Source organism: Podarcis melisellensis, assembly GCF_964234715.1.
Source record: "Podarcis melisellensis genome assembly, chromosome: 1".
NCBI lineage: Eukaryota > Metazoa > Chordata > Lepidosauria > Squamata > Lacertidae > Podarcis > Podarcis melisellensis.
In genome coordinates, this window is record NC_138528.1 from 78,765,082 (window position 1) to 78,788,558 (window position 23,477).

General features: G+C 43.4%; 1 protein-coding gene across 1 annotated transcript in view; it reads left to right on the forward strand.

Annotated features, from left to right (window-relative positions):
- The window catches only part of LOC309380747 (acyl-CoA (8-3)-desaturase-like), a 29,914-nt gene extending 10,034 nt beyond the window's left edge, over positions 1 to 19,880 (forward strand). The window contains exons 3-12 of the mRNA XM_081930859.1: positions 2,223 to 2,420; positions 3,248 to 3,349; positions 3,497 to 3,625; positions 9,806 to 9,866; positions 11,355 to 11,431; positions 13,125 to 13,222; positions 14,714 to 14,810; positions 16,395 to 16,474; positions 17,319 to 17,444; positions 18,761 to 19,880. Of these exons, the coding sequence (XP_081786985.1) occupies positions 2,223 to 2,420; positions 3,248 to 3,349; positions 3,497 to 3,625; positions 9,806 to 9,866; positions 11,355 to 11,431; positions 13,125 to 13,222; positions 14,714 to 14,810; positions 16,395 to 16,474; positions 17,319 to 17,444; positions 18,761 to 18,812 (1,020 nt within the window). The 3' untranslated portion in view covers positions 18,813 to 19,880. The remainder of the gene's footprint in view (positions 1 to 2,222; positions 2,421 to 3,247; positions 3,350 to 3,496; positions 3,626 to 9,805; positions 9,867 to 11,354; positions 11,432 to 13,124; positions 13,223 to 14,713; positions 14,811 to 16,394; positions 16,475 to 17,318; positions 17,445 to 18,760) is intronic.
- The last annotated feature ends 3,597 nt before the right edge of the window (positions 19,881 to 23,477 follow it).

A 23,477-nucleotide genomic window follows, 5' to 3' on the forward strand; every position in this document is an offset into this window, starting at 1 on the left:
AGCTCTCTGTGTATCAGAAGCTCTCACTGCCTCTCGGAAGCAGGCAATGAATCATCTGCTCTCCGGCACCCACGCTGACTTCAAAGCGTTCCTGGAGCTCACACCGACTGCTTTACGAGCGTTTTCTGACACTCCATAACCTGTTCGGAGATATCTATCGATCTTGCCTTATCGATGGGGCCGCTACCGGGGACAGCTTTACGATCTGCATCAATCACCTACAGCGGTTTATAACGGGTCCGGCACACTTCTTCACAGCTGCGCCACTGTTGCTCCCTTCAGGTCACGGCTTAGCAGAGTTGAACACAGCGTGTAAAGCAGTCTTGCTTCTTGTAAGCACACATAGACAGGTTCGTCTATTTACAGCTCTTTATTAAAACATTACAGCAAACAAAGTCCAGGGCTTCTTTCAGCCATGTCTCCCTCACAGATACACAGAGGGAAGAAGTGAAAGTACAGGGAAAAACTCCTCCTTCTGAGCTTCTAAAAGCTTCTGTCTCCGCCCAGCTTCTGTAAGCTGACGTAAGCAGGTGACACACACCAGGGGAATTTAACCAGATAAATTCTGAACCATAACAATTACTATTATTGTTGGTGGTGGTGATTTATTTTGAGACCACCCATCTAATAATTGCAGGTTGGTATACTACAATATCTAGAACCTTACATGATATTAAAATACTTAAAATCTTAAAACATCATAGGACATATTGGACTGGTCAGACTGATGGTCAGTCACTAGAACATATAATATATATAGCTTTAAAGTCTCAGTTAGCCCCCTTATAAAAATATGTGTCATCAGATGGAACTGAAAAAGGGTACCAATGGTATCTGCAATGGGACAATATCTCATAGTTGTAGTGCCACCACAGAGGAAAGCCTTCCACATGTTGCTGCCAAAGAGGCAATAACCATTGGTGGTACCACCAGTATGTAAGCAGGCTGTGAATTCCCTTAAGCATTGATGTTATATGATTCAGGCTATGATTGCTGTATAGCAGCCAGGCTGCAGCATTTTACACTAGCTGTAGCTTTTGATCCACATTGAGCGCATTACAGTAAACCATGGGTAACCGTGGCCAGGCTGTTATGATCCAGAAATAATCATAGCTGGTGAACCAGCTGCATCTGTGAATTAGCACTCCTTAGAATCCATGAGTGCTTTCAATTTACACACTGACTCTGTTGAGGCGAGGGCAACCCTATCTAGAACAGGTGAATTTCTCCTTATGCAATAGACTATTCTCCCCATTTCTTCCCTATGTATGTCTCCTAAATCTGTTCTGGGAGATCCTGCATCCCTCTGGAACAGATTTAAGGATGGTATTGGGGGGAACGTGGAATTCACATGGTTGTGCATGTGCAACTATCTCATTGAATACAGCCCATGGGTTTGAAGTCAAGCAAGATCAGTGAAGCCAGTGGAAAGGCATCTGGGTGGCCTATCAAAACAAGAGATACAGGAAAAGGATCTAGTTGGGGGTGAGAGAGGCAAGGACTAGTTGAAGGGCACTGCCAGAACACAAGAAAGAAAAATAATCACTACTGGCAAAGCTACTACTATCAAAATGGTAATGAAATAGTTTAAGAAATTATAATAAGAAGTATGAAATGTCCAGAGACATGTAACAATTTTTTAGAACATACCTTCTTCACGGGAAAAGAAATAGAACTTGGTACCTTATTTGGGCATAATTTTAAAAAGCACCGTGTCTCACTGCATGAAGTATCATACTTCATTGTATTCCTTTGACTTTGAAGAACATGTATCTTGAAACACGCGGCGCATTTCATATGCTTTACTAAAGTTTTCTATACCGCAGCACAGTTTTGAGGTTCTGCCTCCATATCTTTTGTTGTTAAGAACTGGTTTTTAACATGGTCGTTAAGTGTGAGAATATAATATGCTGAATACTGAACGGCCATCAAAACAATGGTTCAGCACCAGTACCCTACCGTATTATGATTTTTATAAAAAGTATACATTAGCACATATGTAGACAGAATCTATACTACATTGACCTTTCAAAGCCTTTTTGTTTACAACTGTTTATGTGTGTATTTTAAAATGAATTGTGAGACTATCTAGGTTCTGACAATAGGCTCACCTGGGATGGTTCTAGAGATAGAAAACCTGGACTTCAACATGCTCTCTGTAGGAGGTTGGATGAGGTCCCCTTCCAGAGGAGAGAAAACTGCAATGTGGTCTCTCTCCACAGAAACTGCATGTAGATGATTTTCGTGAGCTCCGTGCTACCGTTGAGAAGATGGGACTTCTGGATCCCAACCGCCTCTTTTTCTTCCTGTACCTCATGCACATCTTGCTGCTGGATGTGGCAGCTTGGCTCAACCTCTGGTACTTTGGACCATCCTTGGTGCCTTTCCTCTTCTCTGGATTGCTGCTTGGCACTGTACAGGTAACCCACAGATCAAATACAACAGAGCAATGAACAGGACAGGTGGTGGGACAGGGTTGACTACAGTTTTAGCTACATTAGGCTGCACAAGAGGAGGCAAGATACTTCTAGAAAGTGCCTATTTTCCTCCTGGCTTCTTGTAACCATTGCTTCTTCAGCTTACCACCCATGGCTGCCCAAAGGTTTCCTACCCTCAAACAATTCTTTCCGCTCACCCACACTCTGCTTAAGCCAGGAACTCTTTAAAGCACCTTGGGGATGCTATCTCACTCTCTTCTTTGAAATCACTCCATCAAGCTTTTGGATTAATTCCTCTGCCTTCGTCTCCAGTCACAACGAAGTCTATGCATATTGTTGTTTTAAAAAAATGTTTAGTGCCCTTCAGCTGAAGATCACAGGGTAGTTCACAACATAAAAACAAAAAATGAGAACACAAAAAAATACAACAAAAAGAAACCAATTATCCCCCACTCCCACAAATACATTTAAAGGGACATAGAACGTTAATCAACCAAATGCCTGGTTATAGAGAGATGTTTTAGCCTGGCACCTAAATATATGTAATGAAGGCACCAGGTGAGCCTCCCTGGGGAGTGCATTCCACAAACTGGGAGCCATCACAGAGAAGGCCCGTTCTCATGTTGCCAACCTCCAGACGTCTTGTGAAAGAGGTCTCTGATGATCATCACACAGAGTCTGGGTCGGTTCATATGCATATTAACGGCACTTTCTCTCCATATTGTCCTAAACCTCTCCCAGCCTTTGCTTTTCCCTTCATTGACAAACTTCAGTCATTGTGCCATTGTGTTTGTACTGATGTTTTCCAGGCACAAGCTGGCTGGCTGCAGCATGATTTGGGACACCTTTCGGTCTTTGGCAAATCTAAGTGGAACCACTGGGTTCACAAATTTGTGATTGGACACCTGAAGGTGAGTAATGGAGCTGGGGTTGTTCCTTAGCATGACTCCAGTGGTAATAAATGACAGAACCCCTTTGGCTGAGACTTTGCTGTGTGCTTTATTTGGGGCAGAGTATAAAGGTTCTAGTTTTGACCTCTTATTTATTTCTCTCTTCAGGGGGCACCAGCTAGCTGGTGGAATCACTGGCATTTCCAGCACCATGCTAAACCTAACTGTTTCCGCAAGGACCCTGATCTCAATATGCATCCTTTGCTTTTTGCACTGGGAAAGAAACTCTCTGTAGAGGTGAGTCTTGGAATATTTTTGAAATGGCAGGGGAATGGGAAGCATTGAAATTAGATTGGTGTCTCTGTGCATTTTTTGGTACTGTGTGAAAGGCCTGGGTAAGGCAGATTCCTTGCTTAAATTTAATTGAATCGAGGCAGAATGAGGTCCAAATGTTAGGGAGAGATTAGAATAAGTTTATAGTTTATATTCCACAGCCAAAGTGACATTCCTTTACGTATTTTTAAAGAAGTTATATGCATGCTCTTGAAGACAGGAGTGCCTGGCATCCTCTGGTCCATGGGTCACGAAGAGTCGGACACGACTAAACGACTAAACAACAACAATATGCATGCTCTAGCATTATATTGTTTTGAAAGGTTCACAGTTTTGCAATCATTAGCAGATTTATGGCCTGTTTCTAAGTATATTGACTCAGAAGTATATATTTGTTTCTGCATTGGGAAACAAGTTCTGGACTTGAGGCAGAAGAGATTCTGCTAAGCCTTGAGCAAATATGTTAATCCTGGTTAAGTGTTATTGCAATTTGAAAGGTTGAGTGACTTTTATTTGACCCCCTTGTTATGATTCAGAAGTTTCTACTCAATCTCATTTGAATAGTGGCTTTTTGGAGTATTTTTAAAATAAAAGTAGAGCAGGTAAGATTTTTCATAATAACCTATGCTGGGCAAAATTTTGAAAATCATCTGCCACTTAAAACCGAACTCATGCCAAACACGATTCTCTGTTATTTTACTGGTAGGAAGCCCTTAGTGAAATAAAATGTCAATATAAATACTTTTACAAATCTAATGGAAGCAATAGCAATCAGTATCTGGCTGATACATTTTGAAGAGTACATGATACATTGTCCATTGCATAACTCTACTGCAGAGCTTTCCAAACTGTCACAAAACGTTAGTGTGTCAGCTTCAGTGTCAGATAGGTAGCTGTGTTGGTCTGCCATAGTCAAAACAACAACAAAAAATTCCTTCCAGTAGCACCTTAAAGACCAACTAAGTTAGTTCTTGGTATGAGCTTTCGTGTGCATGCACACTTCTTCAGCTTCAGTGTGTAGCTGTGTTGCAGGACTACTCCCTGCGCTCCTCCTGGGGCTGGAAAAGGGTTAGTTTAACCTCCAGTTTGCTAGTTCATCTTGTGTTGCAAGATGATGCATGTCTTAAAAAAGTGTGTCACCAACATGAATAGTTTGGAAAGCTCTGCTCTACTATTTCTAGGATGCAAATATTGCACCTCTGATTTGGGGTACCTGTACCATCCTTAATTTCTCTCTCCCCGCCTCCAGAGTTTAACCACAACTTTGGGTTGCACGATTGGGTTAGACTGGGGAAATAACATGAAGAGGAAGGTTTAAGCACATGCTGCCTCCCACCAGTTCTGTACAAGTCAAAACTGAAATCCTCCGCAGCTGGTTTCAAGTAAACAAAAGTCCTGAGAAATCTGATAATTCGTGGATCTCTTGTTTGAAGAATCCTTCTTTTTTGTACGAAATCTGCAATACAATAATACAACAATACAACCTGTGCTGTGAGGAGCCTTTTAAATCAAAACACTATTTAACTCCTTGGGAAGTTTTAACTATTTATAAAAATGTAGTATCACATGTTATAACCAAGCTTGTTCATTTTGTTCCTTATCTTCTACTTAACATTCCTGGTAAAAACATACATACTGTATTTTCCTTTCTTTTCCTCCTAGCTGGGATAGGTTTTAGGCTTGAGACATAAATTGAACCAATGTACTAAAACTTATTCATTTTTAAAAAAACTTAGGAGAAGTATTAATAGTTGGACTATATTCAAATAGGCCTTGTTCAGTATTTGCTTAATTGATACTATAATCTAGGAAGTTGGAAATCATCTTGAACTAGGTTGCTTCCCTAATTAACAGGGCTAACTTTGTTTAAATTGCCTGACCCCTTCTCTGCAACTTCCATCATCCCCAGCGAACTTGGCCAATAATCTGGGATAATGTGAGTTGGAGTCCAACAACATTTGGAGGGCTACGGATTTCCTATCCCTGCCTTCTGTTAACTTGTCCACAGTTCGAACTCACTGTTTTGTTTGGATGCTATTGAACTGAAACCTTTCTTCTGGTCAGGACTAGACTGACAAAGGTTCAGAACAGAAGAGGTTTACAAGCTGACACTCTCTGAAGACACCACAGCTTCTTGAGTTCACCTTCTTATATGGAACATACACCGACTCTCTTGAAGTGCCACTTCAGAAGTCTTCCTCTTCTTCCAGGTCTTTCCTCATGAATTTCTACCTACATGAATTCTTTTGCCATCCTTTTCACAGTCTGAGCTCAGTTGTCCGTCTGCTGTCCCCTTTGACCCCTTTCAGATTTTCCAGTCCAGCTTTGCTTCAGCTTCTTCTTGACCCCAAACTTTCTCTTTTTAATATTCTCTGATATATAAGTGTGGCTTTTTATTCACTGCAACCAACTCCTCTCCCAATCAAAACTGTAGCCTGGCAGACTGATGGTTCAGTACACCAATAAGTGGCAATGGAATGCCCACCCATTCATCTCTCGGTGACAGACTTCTTATGCCCTTTTCAATGTCCACCTCCTGTATTACTAGAGGACTCTTACAGTCTCCCCTGACACCAGTGTGTGATAGCAGTTCCCTTTTCCTCTCCAGCATTAAAACATATTTGCTGCTTGGCAGGCTGTCAGCTGTGAATCTCACTATGACATTTCTATCTCAGGATTTTTACTGTTTCTCCAGGGGGAATAAATATAAATAGGATTGTTGACATAGTCTCATAATTTTTTATCTTAAGTGGCTTATTCACCATTTCCTTTTACTTCCCCTTGACCAAAAAAAGCCCCTATTAAAAAAATTCCTGTTTTGTTAGTGGTTAGATTATTCATGAAAGAATTCACCCAAATCTCTATTCACAGTAGCTCTATTCAAGCCCATGTTGCTTTGATTACGGTACTTAGGTACATGGTAGTATTTCAAAAGGCTCCCTTTGTCTGAGACATTCCTTTCATCCATTAAACTTGCTTGCTTGCCAAAGAAAGAAACTTCATAGCAAAGTATGCTGGTTGCTAGCTAGCAATCACCTTATTTCCAGTATGTGTCTTACTCCAACAACAACCAATGATATTATGCATTCCCCTCTTCACAGAACAGCAGAAAGTTCTACAGCCTGCACTGCTGTATTAACTGACTTTGATGAGGGAGACCTGGAGATTAAGGACTGTACTCAACACTGCAGTTCTGTTTGTGTAACAGACTTCTGTGTGTTCAGTGGAACTTCCCCTTCTTCTCCTGCCACCTGTAGCTATCGGTGCAGTCTCAAAACCTGCTCCAGAAGGTTGGGAGACCCTCCACAGCAAATTTTTTTGGGGGGGTTGCAGGGGGAGAAGAGGAAGTTCTGTTGCTGAGCAGAAATCCTCTTGCACAGTGCTGGATAGAGTCCTTTGGATGTTTTTGTAACATTTGCTTTATATGAGCAAAGTGGAGGCAAACAGGAGCTCACACAAGACAGACGATCCCCCAGAGGGAAACTTGTTCCCCCCTATTCCACTTTACAATCCCAGTTTTCCTCTATTAATAATAATAATAATAATAATAATAATAATAAAATTTAAATTTATATCCCGCCCTCCCTGGCCGAGGCCAGGCTCAGAGCGGCTAACATCATAAAAACAACACAATATGCATAAAAACAGACACCAGTGAATTAAAATATATCTTAAAATTAATTCAGACAAGTTAAAATTTGGGCAGGTTGCAATTATCAGGTTGGAACTGAGAGTGGTTAATACTTGCCAGGACCAACTTTCCACTGATCATACAAGGACCTGCGAGCAGGCTGTTGGGCCTCCTTCAGGCTTGTTTTATCCTGATTCACTCCATCTTGACCTTATCCATTTTCGTAGCTACTTCAGTGTACAATGCATTCTTCTCCTTATTTAGTTCTTCCCTACAAGTGCCTTCTGAGGTGAATCATGAATATTCCTAGTAATAACAAGCAGCAGCAGCAGCAGCAGCGGTGAGGGAGTGGGAGCTTGCACAGGCTAGGTGAAGAAACTGGGGAAGAAGGAGTGAGTGGTGAGGAGGGAGCCCAAGGGCCAGGTTTGAAAATGCAAAGGGGGATGTTGCAAAGAGAACAGAGCCTGATGCTCTTGTGCTTTAGGTTGGAGGTGGAGAGAAATTGCAAGCAGGGTTGAATGCAGAAAGGCTTGAAGTGAGCAGCAGGTGGAGCTGCTGGACAGGCACAGCAAGGGCTCAGCCATTGATAAGGTTGCCAGAATGTGGCAGTTAGATAGAAAGACTTGAGGAATTGGGCCAATGAAGAGCAAGCAATTAGCCAGTCTGACTCTCGGCAGAGCCTCCTGGGTTGGGGAAAGTGGCACAGTCCCATTTTGGAAGCCTATCATCCACTGACTCATGTAATCTATATTGAACTTGCAAAGGAAAACATCGCATACTGAGCCAGATCTAACTCACTACAGTATTACCTACTCTGATGGGCAACTGTTCTCCAGGATTTCAGACAGGAGGCTTTTCCAAGCCTGGCTGGGAAATGCCAGTAATTGACCATTTTGCTCACTTTACTACTGAGCAAGGTCCCTTCCCTTGTATCACTTCAAACTATAGGTGAGAGATTGAATGTTTCAGTACTTTCCCATAGAAAAAGCTCAGTGCACGCACAAAATTAGCATATAGTTGTACCTTGGTTTTTGAACAGCTTTGTTCTCTCTCTCTTTTTTAAAGATATTTATTGAAATTTTCCAAGGAAAAAGAAAGGAAAAAAAAGATACAAAAAAGAAAAAAAAGAAAAAAAGATTTAAAAAATAGAAAAAACAGTCAATTACAAACCTTATTTTCAATAACTTATTTCCATGACTTCCCCATGCCTCCCCTTCTTGCATTCCAATTCCAATTTTTTGTTCAACAAGTTCTTATCCCTAATTTTTTAACCTTATTATATTTAGTTCATTATTGTATTTCGTTCATTTTATATAACCAGTTTTAACTTATAAGCATCAATCTTGAAATCTTTTTCTAAGGTCGACCTCAATTCCCTTCCACGAATTCCCCAATTTTTATACTGATAACAAACCCCCACAAGAAAAACTAAAAACTTGATATAATTGTATACCCTTTGGATTCCCAATCCTCACCCCCCCTTTCCCGGTTTTGATCCCCAACAAATGTTCGTCAATCCAACTGCTATCAGCCTGGAGATCTCACGTCCGCGGCCCTTAATTCTCTCTCAGTTCCTTTCTGCCGGTTTTTTTGATAGTCCTTTATATTAAACACCAAGTCTCGGAGAAGCTCTGTCCCCATAATGTCCATTTTTCTTCCAGCCAGACCTCCATATTTAAGAGTGGAGCCCAAATGAACAGCTTAGTTCTCAAACATTTTGGTTCCGGTTTGCGAGCTATTTTTGGAAGCTGAATGTTTATCGTGGCTTCTGATTTGCTGCAGGAGCTTTCTGCAGCCAATCAGAAGCCGCGCTTTGGTTTCCGAATGTTTTGGAAGTCAAACGGACTTCCAGAATGGATTCTGTTCAACTTCCAAAGTACGACTGTATTGGGAAGAGGGGTTCTGGTATATGCTGATCATGTGATTTGATTTGGAATAAGGATGCTTGACAAATTAGAGACCTGTGAATTCTGTTGCCCCTCTGCACCTCCTGGATTAATATGTGGAACAGAACTTTGTTCTCCACCAGCTTGTGCCCTTCCCAAATGTTTGAGCATAGCTCTCAGCTAAAAAAATAATAATCAGCATAAGTTAACATGTGTTTTGAGAGAAAATATATTTAGAAATGCACATTCAAATAAGTGTTTGCATGTATTTTTTTGTGTATTTGAGAAGACTAGAGTAATGCAGAAATGGAACAGACAGGGACGAAATCATGCAAAAATGAAAGTGGAAATACAGTCATACCTCATGTTACGTTTGCTTCAGGTTGCGCATTTTCAGGTTGCATTCCGCGGCGACCCAGAAGTACTGGAAAGGGCTACTTCCAGGTTTTGCCACTCGCGCATGCGCAGACGCAGCAAATTGCGACCCATGTGTGTGCAGACATGGGTTGCGTTCTTTTCAGTTGCGAACGGGCTTCCGGAACGGATCCTGTTTGCAACCAGAGGTACCACTGTAAACTGATTCATCCATCTATAGCACTTTTTGTCACCATTTTCTCCCTCTTACAGCTTGGTGTAAAGAAAAAGAAGTACATGCCTTATAATCACCAGCATAAATACTTCTTTATCCGTGAGTATAATTTCTTTTCTGCAATGGCTTTTGGGATAGCTTCAGAAATGGTTTTAGGCAAATTTATGGACGGCAAGGCTGTGTGCTAAGTCCAGTTCTAGAGGCCGTATGTCTGCCAGTTTCTGGGGAGCGCAAGTGGGGAGCATGCTGTGTGTGAGAACAGGATGCTGGACTAGGTGGCCCCTTGGTCTGATCCAGCACAGCTCTTCTTAGGATCTTACCACATGATTTGTTATCAGAAGTCCACAAAAAACCTGCCATCTCACAAGAAGTTTTAGTAGTTTGCTTTCCTGTAGGTATCCAAGCTAGTCATCTGCAGAATGCAGAAACAAGGAACAAACCTTGCAGTAGAAAAGAAAGTGTTTGTGCTTGGTCACTTGTAGGTGATTCTTACTCTCTATAGGTGACCCAGGGGAGTGAAAATTTACTACAACTGAGCCAAAGTATTGCTCACAAGGGGGGGAAACTTGCAAAATTTAGAGTTCCCCCTCAGTGCCTTTTTTTTTTTTTAGTGTCTTCTGTGGTTGTTTGCCGTTATAATGATTAATTTTGCTTCCAGTGTTTCCCAATAGGGTGGGAGATGCTTGCTGTCTTTCTGTCTTGTGCCACAAGACTATCCCAACACGACCAATGCTAGCTCTTATTTATTTATTTATTTATTTATCTATCTATCTATCTATCTATCTATCTATCTATCTATCCATCCATCCATCTATTATTTTAAAAGGTGTATCTTACCTGTCAGTATTTCTGCTTCCAGAATGGTTATTGGGTAATGAAACGTAGTTTAAAACAAAGTACCATATTAAAAGTAAAGAGGGGAAAAAACACAGAATAAAGAGGTAGTAGAAGATGGCTCTGTGGGTTAAACCACAGAGCCTAGGGCTTGCTAATCAGAAGGTTGGCGATTTGAATCCCTGTTGCTCGGTCCCTGCTCCTGCCAACCTAGGAGTTCGAAAGCACGTCAAAGTGCAAGTAGATAAATAGGTACCACTCCAGCGGGAAGGTAAACGGTGTTTCTGTGTGCTGCTCTGGTTTGCTACAAGTGGCTTAGTCATGCTGGCCACATGACCCGGAAGCTGTACGCCGGCTCCCTCGGCCAGTAAAGCGAGATGAGCACCACAACCCCAGAGTCGGCCACGACTGGACCTAATGATCAGGGGTACCTTTCCCTTTCCCTTTTAGAAGATAAAATATAATAGGAACATCAGAAATAATACAATTTCAGACTATGAGGCAGAAGGAAAATATGGGGAAATAAAAATGCATTCACCTGGTAACGAAAAGCAGCAAGAGTGGGTGCCTGTCAAACCTCTTGGAGGAAACTGCCGTCAGGAGGGGTTCCACAACTGAAAAGCCCCTTTCTCCTACCCCTTTCAAGACTGCAGGGGCACCTAGAGAATATGAGCTGAGTAGGTTTGTGTGGAGAAGATGGGCCACTCATTTCTTTTGAGCCAACTAAGAATGTTTCTCTGAATTCTTCCCTAGTTGGACCACCAGCTCTGGTGCCTTTCTACCTGCAGTGGTACATCTTCTACTTTGTTGTCCAGCGCAAACAATGGGCGGTGAGTATGCCAGAGCCCAGCTTCCCCAGATCAGCTGGCCTGGCATCAACGGAACAGGATTGTTCCATGAGAGCTAGGAGCCCGTTGCACCAGACGTTTGTCAACGGGACACTTTGTAGGACTCTACATCTCTCTCACGCCCATACTTAGTTTCCCTGTTTCCAAAAAAATATATTGTCTTTCAGTCTGAAAAAGAAGAAGGCAAAACTATGGATTTGGTTTGTAAACTTGCTGTAGAGAGGGGAGATCTTTAGCACATAGCCATGTCGCTAAACTCACACAAGTTGCTTAGCTTACCTGCTTTCTGTTTTCTTAGCCTCTTTGTCGCTGAGGCTGCAACGCTGCACTTTCATTCTTTAAAAAGGAAATGAACTGGAACTGAAGACTTAAAGCTACTCTTCAGTGTTTATGCTAACATTTCCTCTACACTGGGCGGTTCTCAGTTTAGGTTTTTCCTCTTTCTAAATTAGTTTGCCGCTAGGTTTTTCCAGTTAAAGTTTAACCTCGGAAAGTCAAGGCTTAATTGCTACATTAGAGCTGAAGAACTGCAATTTCGCAACAGAATGACCTCTTCAAGAGTTATGGTTCAGTTCCTGAGATACAGTGCCCCTTTTCAGCTCTGGGTTATAGATTTATATAAATGGATATTACCTGATCACAGAGATGGACTCTCTTGAAATCCAGCCCTATTAAAACCTATTATAGCAGTAGTTATCACAAGGGTGAGCAAATCAGAGGTGTGGATTGCACATTCTTACAGTGTGGGCAATGGGATTAGGGGATTGAATTGTCCAAAGGCCACAGTTTGTTGGGTAGTATAGATATGCCTGCCTGCCTGCCTAAATAAATAAATATTTATTAAGGGAAAATAGTTAGGATCCTCTGGGAGCCAAAGAGTATGACCTGCTTTAAGCTTGGCTAAGCTTGCACTTTTCTAAACTTACACTTTATTACTATTGCTATTATGATTTATTAAATTGATTTACCACACTTCATCTGAAGATCACCGGGCAGTTTACAACATAAAAACACAAAATTCATAAAATAATAGCACAAAACAAAACCCCAACATATTTAAGAGGCCATAGAGTGTTTAATTAGCAAAAGGCCTAGTTGAAAAGGAACATTTTCGCCTGTTACCTAAAGAGATGTAATGAAGGCGCCAGGCAAACCTCCCCAGGGAGAACATTCCACAAGTTGGGAGCCACTGCAGAAAAGGCCCATTCTCATGTTGCCACGCTCTGGACCTCTCATGGAGGAGACACACGAAGCCTTAGATGATGATCGCAGGGCCTAGGTCAGTTTGTATGGGGAGAGCCAATGCTTGAGGTATTTGGGTCCTGAGCCATTTAAGGCTTTATAGGTCAAATACAACACTCTGAATTGGGCCTGGATGGGCAGAAAGAGGGCAGGATGTGGGAAGTGAAAGATTAGATGAGGAATAACAGGAATGCGTATAAGAAACTTCCTGACCGAGACAGGTTTAAGCATGTGGATATTTAAAATAGCTTTGGGAGATGTCTGGGCTGTTGCCTTTTCAATATATCAGACTGAGGGCGAGCACAGGTTTAGTGATGGGAGACTGCATAGGTGGCCTCTGAGACTGGTGCCCTACATGAGCAAATTGGTGGGGCAGGTCTGCAGCACTATGACATGGCCTTCTGCAGAGCATTCATCCTTTCCTTTGCGACAGGATCTGGCCTGGATGGTGACTTTCTACGTCCGTTTCTTTTTGACTTACTCATACCTACTGGAACTGAAGGGTCTCCTTGGTCTCTTCTTTCTACTCAGGTGAGTTTCATTTGGATGCATACCCTCACCATAACTGATTATTTGGGGTTACCATATAGTCTCTGCAAGTCAAAGATCTTTGTTTGCACTGCAGCGCCACATTCTGGCATGGTCAAGAAACAGAACTTTTCCAGGATATTGAGCCATGCATTGAGAAGGGCCCCATGGTGTGTGCGCACACAGGCATGCACACTGTGTTTCTGCATGCACAGATGCATTGAACCTTCCCCAGGGTCACAGCAGTCTGGGCTCTACCTGTCCACATCCCTCTGCCCACCATAGCAGCAGGTATTTTGTTCCTGCAATACTAACTTGAAGTAGCCACCCCTCCCAGAGGCCACTCTCACAGTCAGTTAGATTGCACTCACAAGCTTGCACCAGAAGAATGGACCCCACTGCCATACGCCAGCCATAAATAAGGTTTAAGATTTACTGATTTGTATCGACTAATGTTGAACATACATTCTAAAACAACAGCAACAAAACCCCTTTCTCGCTAAGAGAAAACTATATAGTTTTACTCTTCACCCTTCCTCTCTCTACTCCCCTTCAAGGTGTGTGTGTGTTGTTGTTGTTGTTTTAAAAAACAGTTTCAGTCAAGCATTGGTGCTTTTCAATAGGTTCAATACAGAGGCAAGTCTTCCCTCTGAAGAAGCTCAGTCCTGGCAAAGAACTCTTAATTATTGGCTCCGTCTAAATTTAAATCCACCCGGTCTGCTGCCCTTATTGACACAAGATCCCCATAAAAGTGCGTGGTTTAAAATTGTGCACCAAAAACTCCTATCCTGTGGACTCCACCCACATCAGCTTCTCATGATGGGTTTTGTTAAAGCAAAAAGGCTAATTGGACAGCATCTGAAGGACTTAGAGCAACAGAACAACCTGGACATTATAAAGAAATTCTGTCCTTGGTATGCCTTCCCCCCCCTTCTCAGTTTGATTCCCTGGCACCATATTTGTATAAATTAACTATCCCAAAATACAGACGTGCCTTCACACTGGCCAGATTGGATGTGATGCCCTCTGCCGCACTTGAGGGCAGATACCAAAAGATTCCAACTGAGAAACACTCTGCCCCTGTGCAGATGGTAATCTGGAAAGAGTGGCTCATGTTCTCCTGTCCTGTCCTCTTTATAAAGATCTGAGGAATGAAATCATTAACCCACTCTTACTTACCCTCCCAGGCCACCCATCTGAGGCCACATTGTTCTTTCTTTTATCAGCTCAAAATGATCCGACAACAGCAAAGGTTGCTAGGTTTATTGAGGGTGCAATGAGATTAAGGGCCACTATCTGAATGATAATCTTGGCCATTTGATTGCCCTTTTTACCCATTGCTGTCTTTTTTATTTGTATATATTTTATTTTTATATATTGCTTGTTTTATGTTGCTATGGCCGTTGGCTAATGCGAATAAAGTTTATCTTATCAATAGGTTGTGTGGGTTTGGTTGGATGGAAACACAATAATTTACTTCTGTGCTTTGTGCAGATTTATAGAGAGTCACTGGTTTGTCTGGGTGACACAAATGAACCACATCCCAATGAACATTGATTATGACAAGAATGTTGACTGGCTTTCAACCCAGGTAATGTGCACAACGATCCCAGCAGTTATGATCATGAATATGAGATTTATACAGGAGGTGTCTAGCATCTTAGGAGCTGAAGTATAATTGAGTGCCCGGAAGGGTTGGGTGTAACTGTATGTAAGAACTAATTGTGGAATACTAATAATGGGTTGGGGTGAAAAAGGACAGACTGTGGGAGTAAAAGAAGATTAGAAAAGGATTAACATGAATGCTTGCAAGTGTCTTCTTCTATACCTCTTGTGTAAACACATGGAACTCCCATCAATTATTGCTGCTTGAAGGCCCCATCAGGTTGAGTCCCATGTCCAGTGAAATCCTAATCCATCCTTCCTACCGCTCTCACTGCATTCATTATTTTGAACATGGGATTTTGTTATGGGTGGGTGGGGTGGCTGCTCACATGCTCCACATTTGGGCCCCAGAGGTCAGGCAATAATGGTGTTACTCTCTGTGCTGACCCTCTGTGGTTGACATGGGAACTGGGAAGGCACCGTATATTTCGCTCTATAAGACGCACCCGACCATAAGATGCACCTAGTTTTAGAGGAGGAGAACAAGGAAAAAAATATTCTCTCCCTCTCTGCGCAGCGCCTCTCCAGCAAAGCGGGAGGAGAAACTGAAGGGGCTCTGTTTCTCCTCCCGCTTTACTGAAGAGGCGCTGTGCAGCTTTCCCTCTCTGTGCAGTGCCTCTCCAGCGAAGCGAAGTCAGAACAGCAAGAGGGATCGTTGCTCAGCGAAAGCAGCGATCCCGCTTACTGTTCTGGCTTCTGGGATAGCCGTGCCAAGCCTCTTCAGGGCAGGGGGAGCGTTCCTCCCATTGCCCTGAAGAAGAAGAAGAAGAAGAGGAGGAGTTTGGATTTGATATCCCGCCTTTCACTCCCTTTAAGGAGTCTCAAAGCGGCTAACAATCTCCTTTCCCTTCCTCCCCCACAACAAACACTCTGTGAGGTGAGTGGGGCTGAGAGACTTCATAGAAGTGTGACTGGCCCAAGGTCACCCAGCAGCTGCATGTGGAGGAGTGGAGACGGGAACCCGGTGCCCCAGACTACAAGACTACCGCTCTCAACCACTACACAACACTCTAAGAGAGTTCGCGTGGCTATCCCTGAAGCCAGGAGAACGGAAAGCCTCCTGAGCGCAGCGGGAGGAGCGCTCCTGAGGCTTTGCGTGGCTGTCCCTGAAGCGCACTGATCCCTCTCCCTCTCCTGGCTTCAGGGATAGCTGTGCAGCCTGCATTCGCTCCATAAGACACACACACATTCCCTCTTACTTTTTAGGAGGGGGGGAGTGCGTCTTATAGAGCGAAAAATATGGTATATGAGGTGTGGAAGTTTTTTGCTAGCGTTCACACAGACATATATTGTACAGCCCTGTGCTCAAGCGGGCCCATGTGGGGCAAGGCGATCTCATAGGTAAACTGCTCCCAGTTGTTAGGTCCATCTATTTATTATTGTTGTTCTTATTCTAAGGACTAGGATGGGGAGATGAGGGTATGCCACAGTTCATTGGGGTGCCTAGCTAGAACTGAAACATGAATATCCTCATGTGGTGCCTTTTTAAATATATTTTCTCTCTCTCCAGCTCCAGGCAACATGCAACGTAGACCAGTCCCTGTTCAACGACTGGTTCAGTGGGCATCTCAACTTCCAAATTGAGCACCAGTGAGTATATTCTTCTTTTTTCACCAGTTGGAAGGTGTCTTGAGGATATCAACTAATATGAAGCCTAGAAAAAGAATGGGATCTATTTCCCCAAGAGGCTTATTTCATGCTGTAGTAATAAGTGACCTTGTAGGGGGCTGAAGAGGATGGAGGCCTCATGAGAAACCTAACAGTTCAAGAGCCTGGAGTCTTTTATGGTATACGTGTGATTCAGTAATGTGGACAACTGAGCTTGTAGGGGCTTCACGTGCTGCTGCTGAAGCATCATGTGGGTAGGCTTTTGGGTATACAGTGGTACCTACCGTTACGAACTTAATTCGTTCTGGAGGTCTGTTCTTAACCTGAAAACGTTGTTAACCTGAAGTACCACTTTAGCTGATGGGGCCTCCAGCTGCTGCAGCACCACCGCCACGCGATTTCTGTTCTCATCCTGGGGTAAAGTTCTTAACCTGAAGTACTACTTCCGGGTTAGCAGACTTTGTAACCTGTAGTGTTTGTAACCCGAGGTACCACTGTAATGAGGAAGCAGAGCTGGACAAGGGATATTACGAAGCTGAATTCCTGTGTGAAAACAGCCTTGGACCAGGGAGGCACCCAGGACATGATTAGCTTAAGCTGGCAATGCGAGATGACACAATTCTATGATTATAATTTTAGGATAAGGCCCTCTGCAACAGTTGTTTACAGAATAAATCATTAAGCTTGTAAGTGATTATTTGGCTTGGACAAGCTTCACAAAGAAGTATTGCACACACTAATGAGATTTTGGGAGGAAGAAGAAGGCTCTCCAGAGCTCCCAGGAAGCCATGAGATCTGGCAGCTGCCTCTCTCCCTCTCTCCACAGCCTTTTCCCCACCATGCCTCGACACAACTTTCACAAGGTGACCCCCTTGGTGAAGTCCCTATGCGCAAAGCACGGCATCGAGTACCAGTCCAAGCCTCTGCTCACAGCCTTTGCAGACATTGTACAGTAAGTATCAGTGAATGTGAAAGCACCAGCACCCCTTGCAGTTCCAGGAGGAAGGACAGCTCTCCTGTAGGGGGAGAGACATCAGACCGACATCTTGTGAAAGGGCACAAAAAGAAAAGGGAATTGGGGGGATAATATGGGACCCCCAGCCTCCAGCCGTTGCTTCCAATAATGTGAACTGGGAAGAATGCTCTGAGAAAACAATATTTGTTAATGTTCAGAGTTTCCAGCACTCTCTTAATTGTTCTAGAAATCATAATCAGGGCTGCATACATTCTGCTTGCCCTCCTCCTAAAAACACATCAAAACATTTCTGAGCCAAGTTTATGCAAAGTTTATGACATAAGTCAGGGATGGGAAACGTGTGGCCCAGCAGAAAACTCCCATCAGCCTCTGCCAGAAATAGCCAATAGAAATAGATACTGGAAACCACTGGAATCTAATGCCGTTGTTAAAAAGCACCTTGAACGCAGGTTGGGGGAGTTGGAATATGTTGGCACTGCCCGTGTTTTGGTTCTCCCCTTCAGATATTCCTGACCATAAGGCTTAGAAACAACAACACAGAGATTGGTGCATGATTAGAGCATCACTCCTACGCAGTATGCAAGGAGGTCTGTAGAATATGCACATCCCAGAAAAATGGACAGCCTTCAATGAATGAGCACAGAGTAGGTGGAAAGCTAATTGGGAAGGCTGTTGATATTAATGTTAATTTATGTACATAGTGTAAGTCTCTTTGAGTTTACTTTTAATAAAAAAGCTAATAGTCAATTCAGTAATAATCATAATAATAATAATAATAATAATAATAATAATAATAATAGCAGCTAGTGAAAGTAGTTTGCCTGAGCTTTTGCAAGAGCATGGTGGCAAAGTCAAAACAAGCATTTGTGGATTCTGAGCTCTGTGGGTTAGTTCACACATACCTACTGCATCTTTTGACTGCTTGGCTCCTCAAAACTTGCAGACAAAGTGTGCAGACTGAGCCCACTGAGAAGAACTGCTCTGAGATGACTTGAAAGTTCTGTCCTGTCTCACCTGGAATAGCTCATTCGTACAGCATTTGCTGCAGCAATCAGGTGGTGAGCCTGCATGTGTGAACCAGCCCTGTGGCTCTCTCCATGAGAGGGTGCTGCATCCTTCCTTGTGCTTTTAATGCCACCCCCCACTTGCTGCTCTATTACGGGTTTTTTCTTATCGTAACATGCTCACTCAATGACTATAGTGCCCTGAGAATTCCTGGCTCAATATCGAATCTCTTTTTCTGGTTTGTTTCTTCATGTTTCCTGACTTGACCCTTTTTATCCTCGTTCCAGTTCTCTGAAGGATTCAGGAGAGCTCTGGCTCGATGCGTACTTGCATCAGTAAGAAGCAGCTGACATCTCTCACCCTTGCTGCCTCCTGCCATTGGCATCTTGAAGAGCGCAGAGGCCTGGCTTAATCAACTGGCTGAGCTGGCAGCTGGCTGAGCTGAATGCTGGGACTGAGAATGATGTTTCAAGAAGTCTTGTTCCTTCCTCTTCACTCATGCGCCTCACTCTCCTTCTTTCTGCTCTTGGAAGATACTGCAACCTTTCCAGATGTGCACGTTCACCAGGGAGAACTCTTCAGGACCAGGAAACGATGCTCATTTATTTGCCGCCTTTTCACTTGCTTTGTATGTAGAAGGGAAATCTTACTTAGGGATCTCTTAAGGCTTCTGTCGCCCTGGGGCTGAGTTTGCCTGGCTCCCTCCTAGAGTAAACAAGGACCGAGGATGTGGATGTAGTCTGATGAGCGAGGTAGAGAGGAGAAGGCCTAGGGAAGGAGAAGAAAATGCAGGATCTGAGGAGCTGTTGGTAGAAAGATTAGGACACGAAAGCTTGAAGTTGGGAAATGAGGCATAGCCAGGATTAGAGAAGACAACAGATGCCAAACTGCTGTGCAGGTGATTGTGAGAAGAGAGCAGCCAAATACTGGTACAGGCACACATTCCGGGGCCAGGCTAGAGAATGGCCAGCCTATCTTAACTACAGAAAGCAGTCTGGGCTAGGCTTTTTGAGCTCAGGAGTCCAAGACATTCCTGGGTGTACTTTTCACAAAGACAAAAAAGTGCCTTAATTACAGACATGGCACTACTACCGCTCCACAGGGCCATCTTTTGAAAGGGGGATAATGAATGTCTGGTCTGGCTATTGCTCAAAGTTCCAGAGGCAAATTGGGAGTACGAAGATGCTCAAGTCTCTCAGCTTAGCTACTGATATGCCTCGAGAACAAATAGTATATACCTTCGCACAACTGGAACTGCACTCTTTCTGTATTGCTCAGTTGCTAAGGGCTGTTTCTAGATCACATACCTGATTAGACTAATTCTGTTCTACAAATAGGGCTAAACCTCTGGGGTGTTTGCTGCAACAACAGAGGGGGTGACAGCAACTAAAGCACAAGTCCAGAGCAGGCATTCTCAAAGTTTTCATAGTCTTTCCTTGTCTCTAAATCAGCCTTTCTCAACCTGTGGGTCCCCAGATGTTGTTGAACTGCAACTCCCATCACCCCTAGCTAGCAAGACCAGAGCTCAGAGATGATGGGAGTTGTAGTCCAACAACATCTGGGGACCCACAGGTTGAGAACCGCTGCAATTGAGAATGAGGGGAAGAAGAGTTTGAATTTTCTCATGCTTATTTCACCTGGTGTCTGATTAGAAGAGTTTGGATTTGATATCCCGCTTTTTCACTACCCGAAGGAGTCTCAAAGCGGCTAACATTCTCCTTTCCCTTCCTCCCCCACAACAAACACTCTGTGAGGTGAGTGGGGCTGAGAGACTTCAGAGAAGTGTGACTGGCCCAAGGTCACCCAGCAGCTGCATGTGGAGGAGCAGAGACGTTCCCCAGATTACAAGTCTACCGCTCTTAACCACTACACCACACTGGCTCTCTTAGTTGCGCAATTAGTTTTTATGGGGCAAAAGTCACCATGAGGTGTCTGTAATTCCTTCATGGCTTCTTATTCACACAGATGTCTTCCCTTATGGTGAAACTGGGAAGCATAGCCTTATCAACTTTCTCTAACAGCTAAGAGATGCATCTGCTGGATCATTCTGTTCTTCCTGTTCCAAAGGCAGATAGTAGGAAGGTTCAGATGCAAGTTGTTGCCTTGGGCTTCTCCAGGAGGAAGGGCGGGATATAAATAGAATAAATAAAAATAATAAGAAATAATTTAGTGAGACTTTGATTCTCCGAAGGAGAGACCATATGGAAATGTATCTCCCCACAAAATGGGTTTTGCCATGCAGTTCAATGATTGGGTTTACACAGTGCTATTTTTCTAGAAAAAGAGGTGCCAGAACTCACCATGAACGCCTCCCTTGTTCTCTTATAATGGCAATGGCAGCCACCTTAGAGGTGCTAGAACTGAGTTCCAGTGAGTTCTGGCTGGGAAAAAAGCCCTGGGTTTATATGCATAGCAGTGATTAGGAAAGAGGGACCTAAGCTGAGAAGTAGACCAGAAATCCATTCATAATGAAAATCTGTTAGAATGGAGTTGCCAAACCTCCCAGCGACTGGCTATTAGCTTTCCATATGAATGCCTGGTGCTTTGAGACAAGACCCATAGCTCTAGAGAGGAGCTGTCATCCACTGATAAGCTTTAAAACGTTAACATTCCAGCCCAGAGAGAAGGGTGATGCAGCCTTCAAAACAAGCCAGTATATCGCCTCTGGTTCTTTCTTGTATAATGTGCCTCTTAGGAATGCTTTTGGAGAAAAAGCATGCTGCCTTGGATTGCCACCATAGCCTTATGCTGCCATTTGATAGAATCTGTAGAACACGAAAAAGCACATTTGCCGAATTAGACATGTGGGGTTGCTCCTGGCATTATGTTCCTTTGAAAATGAAGCCCTAACATTGAAGCATCTTTCTTTTCTCAAACTCTAGTCTTTCCTTCCGTGAGTTGATGCCAACCTTTCTTCTTCCAATCTTCACTATCTGCTGATTTTATATAGGCAGCATGTGATGGCTCCCTTCCCTTCCCTTCCCGTAAACCTTTCCTGATTGCACATGTTGCCGTCTGCCAAAAACTGCCAATGACACCAAACTAGATGTGGTGGTGGAGAACCAGAACTGGATCATCAGTTTCTTTAAATTTTGACAAATAGGAGCTGCAGGTGTTTGTGTCCAAAATCTAAATGGGGGTCCACCCTTCACTCCAGTTGCTATTTGCCATTAGAGAAAAGGTAAATGTGCACAGGCTGCACCCATAAAGGGGCAATAAAAGCAACTGGAATGGCTTAATTCAGTGGGAAAATAGCACAAGTATTAACTTTTCAGGTAGATGGCTGCTATTTGTCAGTTTTTAAGAGGCATATCTCTGCTGCCTTGTCTAGTTTGGCCCTGCTTATTATAGAAGTGCCCTTTGCAGGGTTGTGGCATAGGATAAAAAACACCACTACCCCTGCGCTTATTATTAAGAGAGGGTGGAAAGGCTGGAGGCAGAGGAGTGTTTGTCTCCCCCATGGATGAAAACTCTGGACATACAGTATTCTCTTGCGTGTGAATTTTTTGGTGGGGATAACCATACTGTAAAAAAAGAAGAAGAAACCATAATGTGAGTGTTGAATAAATAAGAGTAGGTGAAGCAAACAGTGTGTGCATCTTTTTATCTTTTCCACTGTTCTGTTCATTTTCCTTCTTCTCTTGCTTCATACCATACACCCCGCTCCCCAACAAACACATGCGTTCATTGAGTGTGTGAGGAGGTGGGGCGATTGTGTCTCCTGGCCATGATCCTTTGGCAGACATACATGCATCACTAGCAAGAAAGGGCTCCTTTCTGTGGATGGTTTTGCCACTGGTCCTTCTGACCTGAGCAGGCTCTCTGAGAAGTTTGGAAAGCAGTATTTTCTGATGTTCACATTTGGAATGGCATGATACCATGGGCGGAACTGGAATTCAACATATCACTAAGTGAGGTATGCACACAGGGAACAAGGTCTGCTGATGCAATGGGACTTTCCCCTTTCTACCCCTGAGCTCTCCTTGATACTGTTCTGTGGTTCCCCCCCCCCCAAATGCCTAGAGCGGATTTAGGGGTCGTGGGGCACACATGGGGGGAAGAGAGAGAGGAAAGCCCTATTGTATGAGCAGACCTTATTGCGCGCATGCAGCAACTTAGTTGAATCCCATCCCACTCATGTGGGTTTGAAGCTGCTTGTGCCTATGTTTGTTTGTTTGTTTGTTGAGGTGTCCACACAACACCCTCCTCTTAGTGGCAGCCTGCAGTTCCCCTTTGCTAAATTTTGATTTTCCCAATTGTAGGATAATCTGATAAAGGAATAAAATCTAATATAAAATTGCATGTCACCTGACTGGACACACTGAAGTGCATTGTTTTCCTAATAAATACGTGTCCAAAAAGAGGTCATGGACATCATGCGCAGACAGTTTTTCTGGGTCATGTGGACAGCATGACTAAGTTGCTTCTGGCAAACCACAGCAGCGCACGGAAACGCCATTTACCTTCCCGCCAGAGCGGTACCTATTTATCTACTTGCACTTTGATGTGCTTTCGAACTGCTAGGTTGGCAGGAGCAGGGACCAAGCAACGGGAGCGCACCCTGTCGCGGGGATTCAAAACGCCGACCTTCTGATTGGCAAGCCCTAGGCTCAGTGGTTTAGACCACAGCACCACCCATGTCCCTAACTGCTACTCTAGCTGAGGCAAAAGATGTCTACATATTTCCTTAGAGGAACAGCTGCAGGAACCTTCCACTTTGAAATTTTGAAATTAACTATATGAATGCTGTTGCTGCTATTTATTTATATATCAACATCATACTCAAACCATCAAAGTCCCAAAGTTGGACTGTTCTCCAACAGAATGCAAAGGGGACAGTGCTGAATAAATGTCCTCTGCAGCATCCACATTTATTTGTATATTTCAATCTTTCTACCATTTAACAAAAAATAGGGTACATAGAGATTCCAAGCCCTCTCCCATCCAGGCTCTGACCATATCCAGACCTTGTAATACTACTACTACTACTACTAATTTATTTAT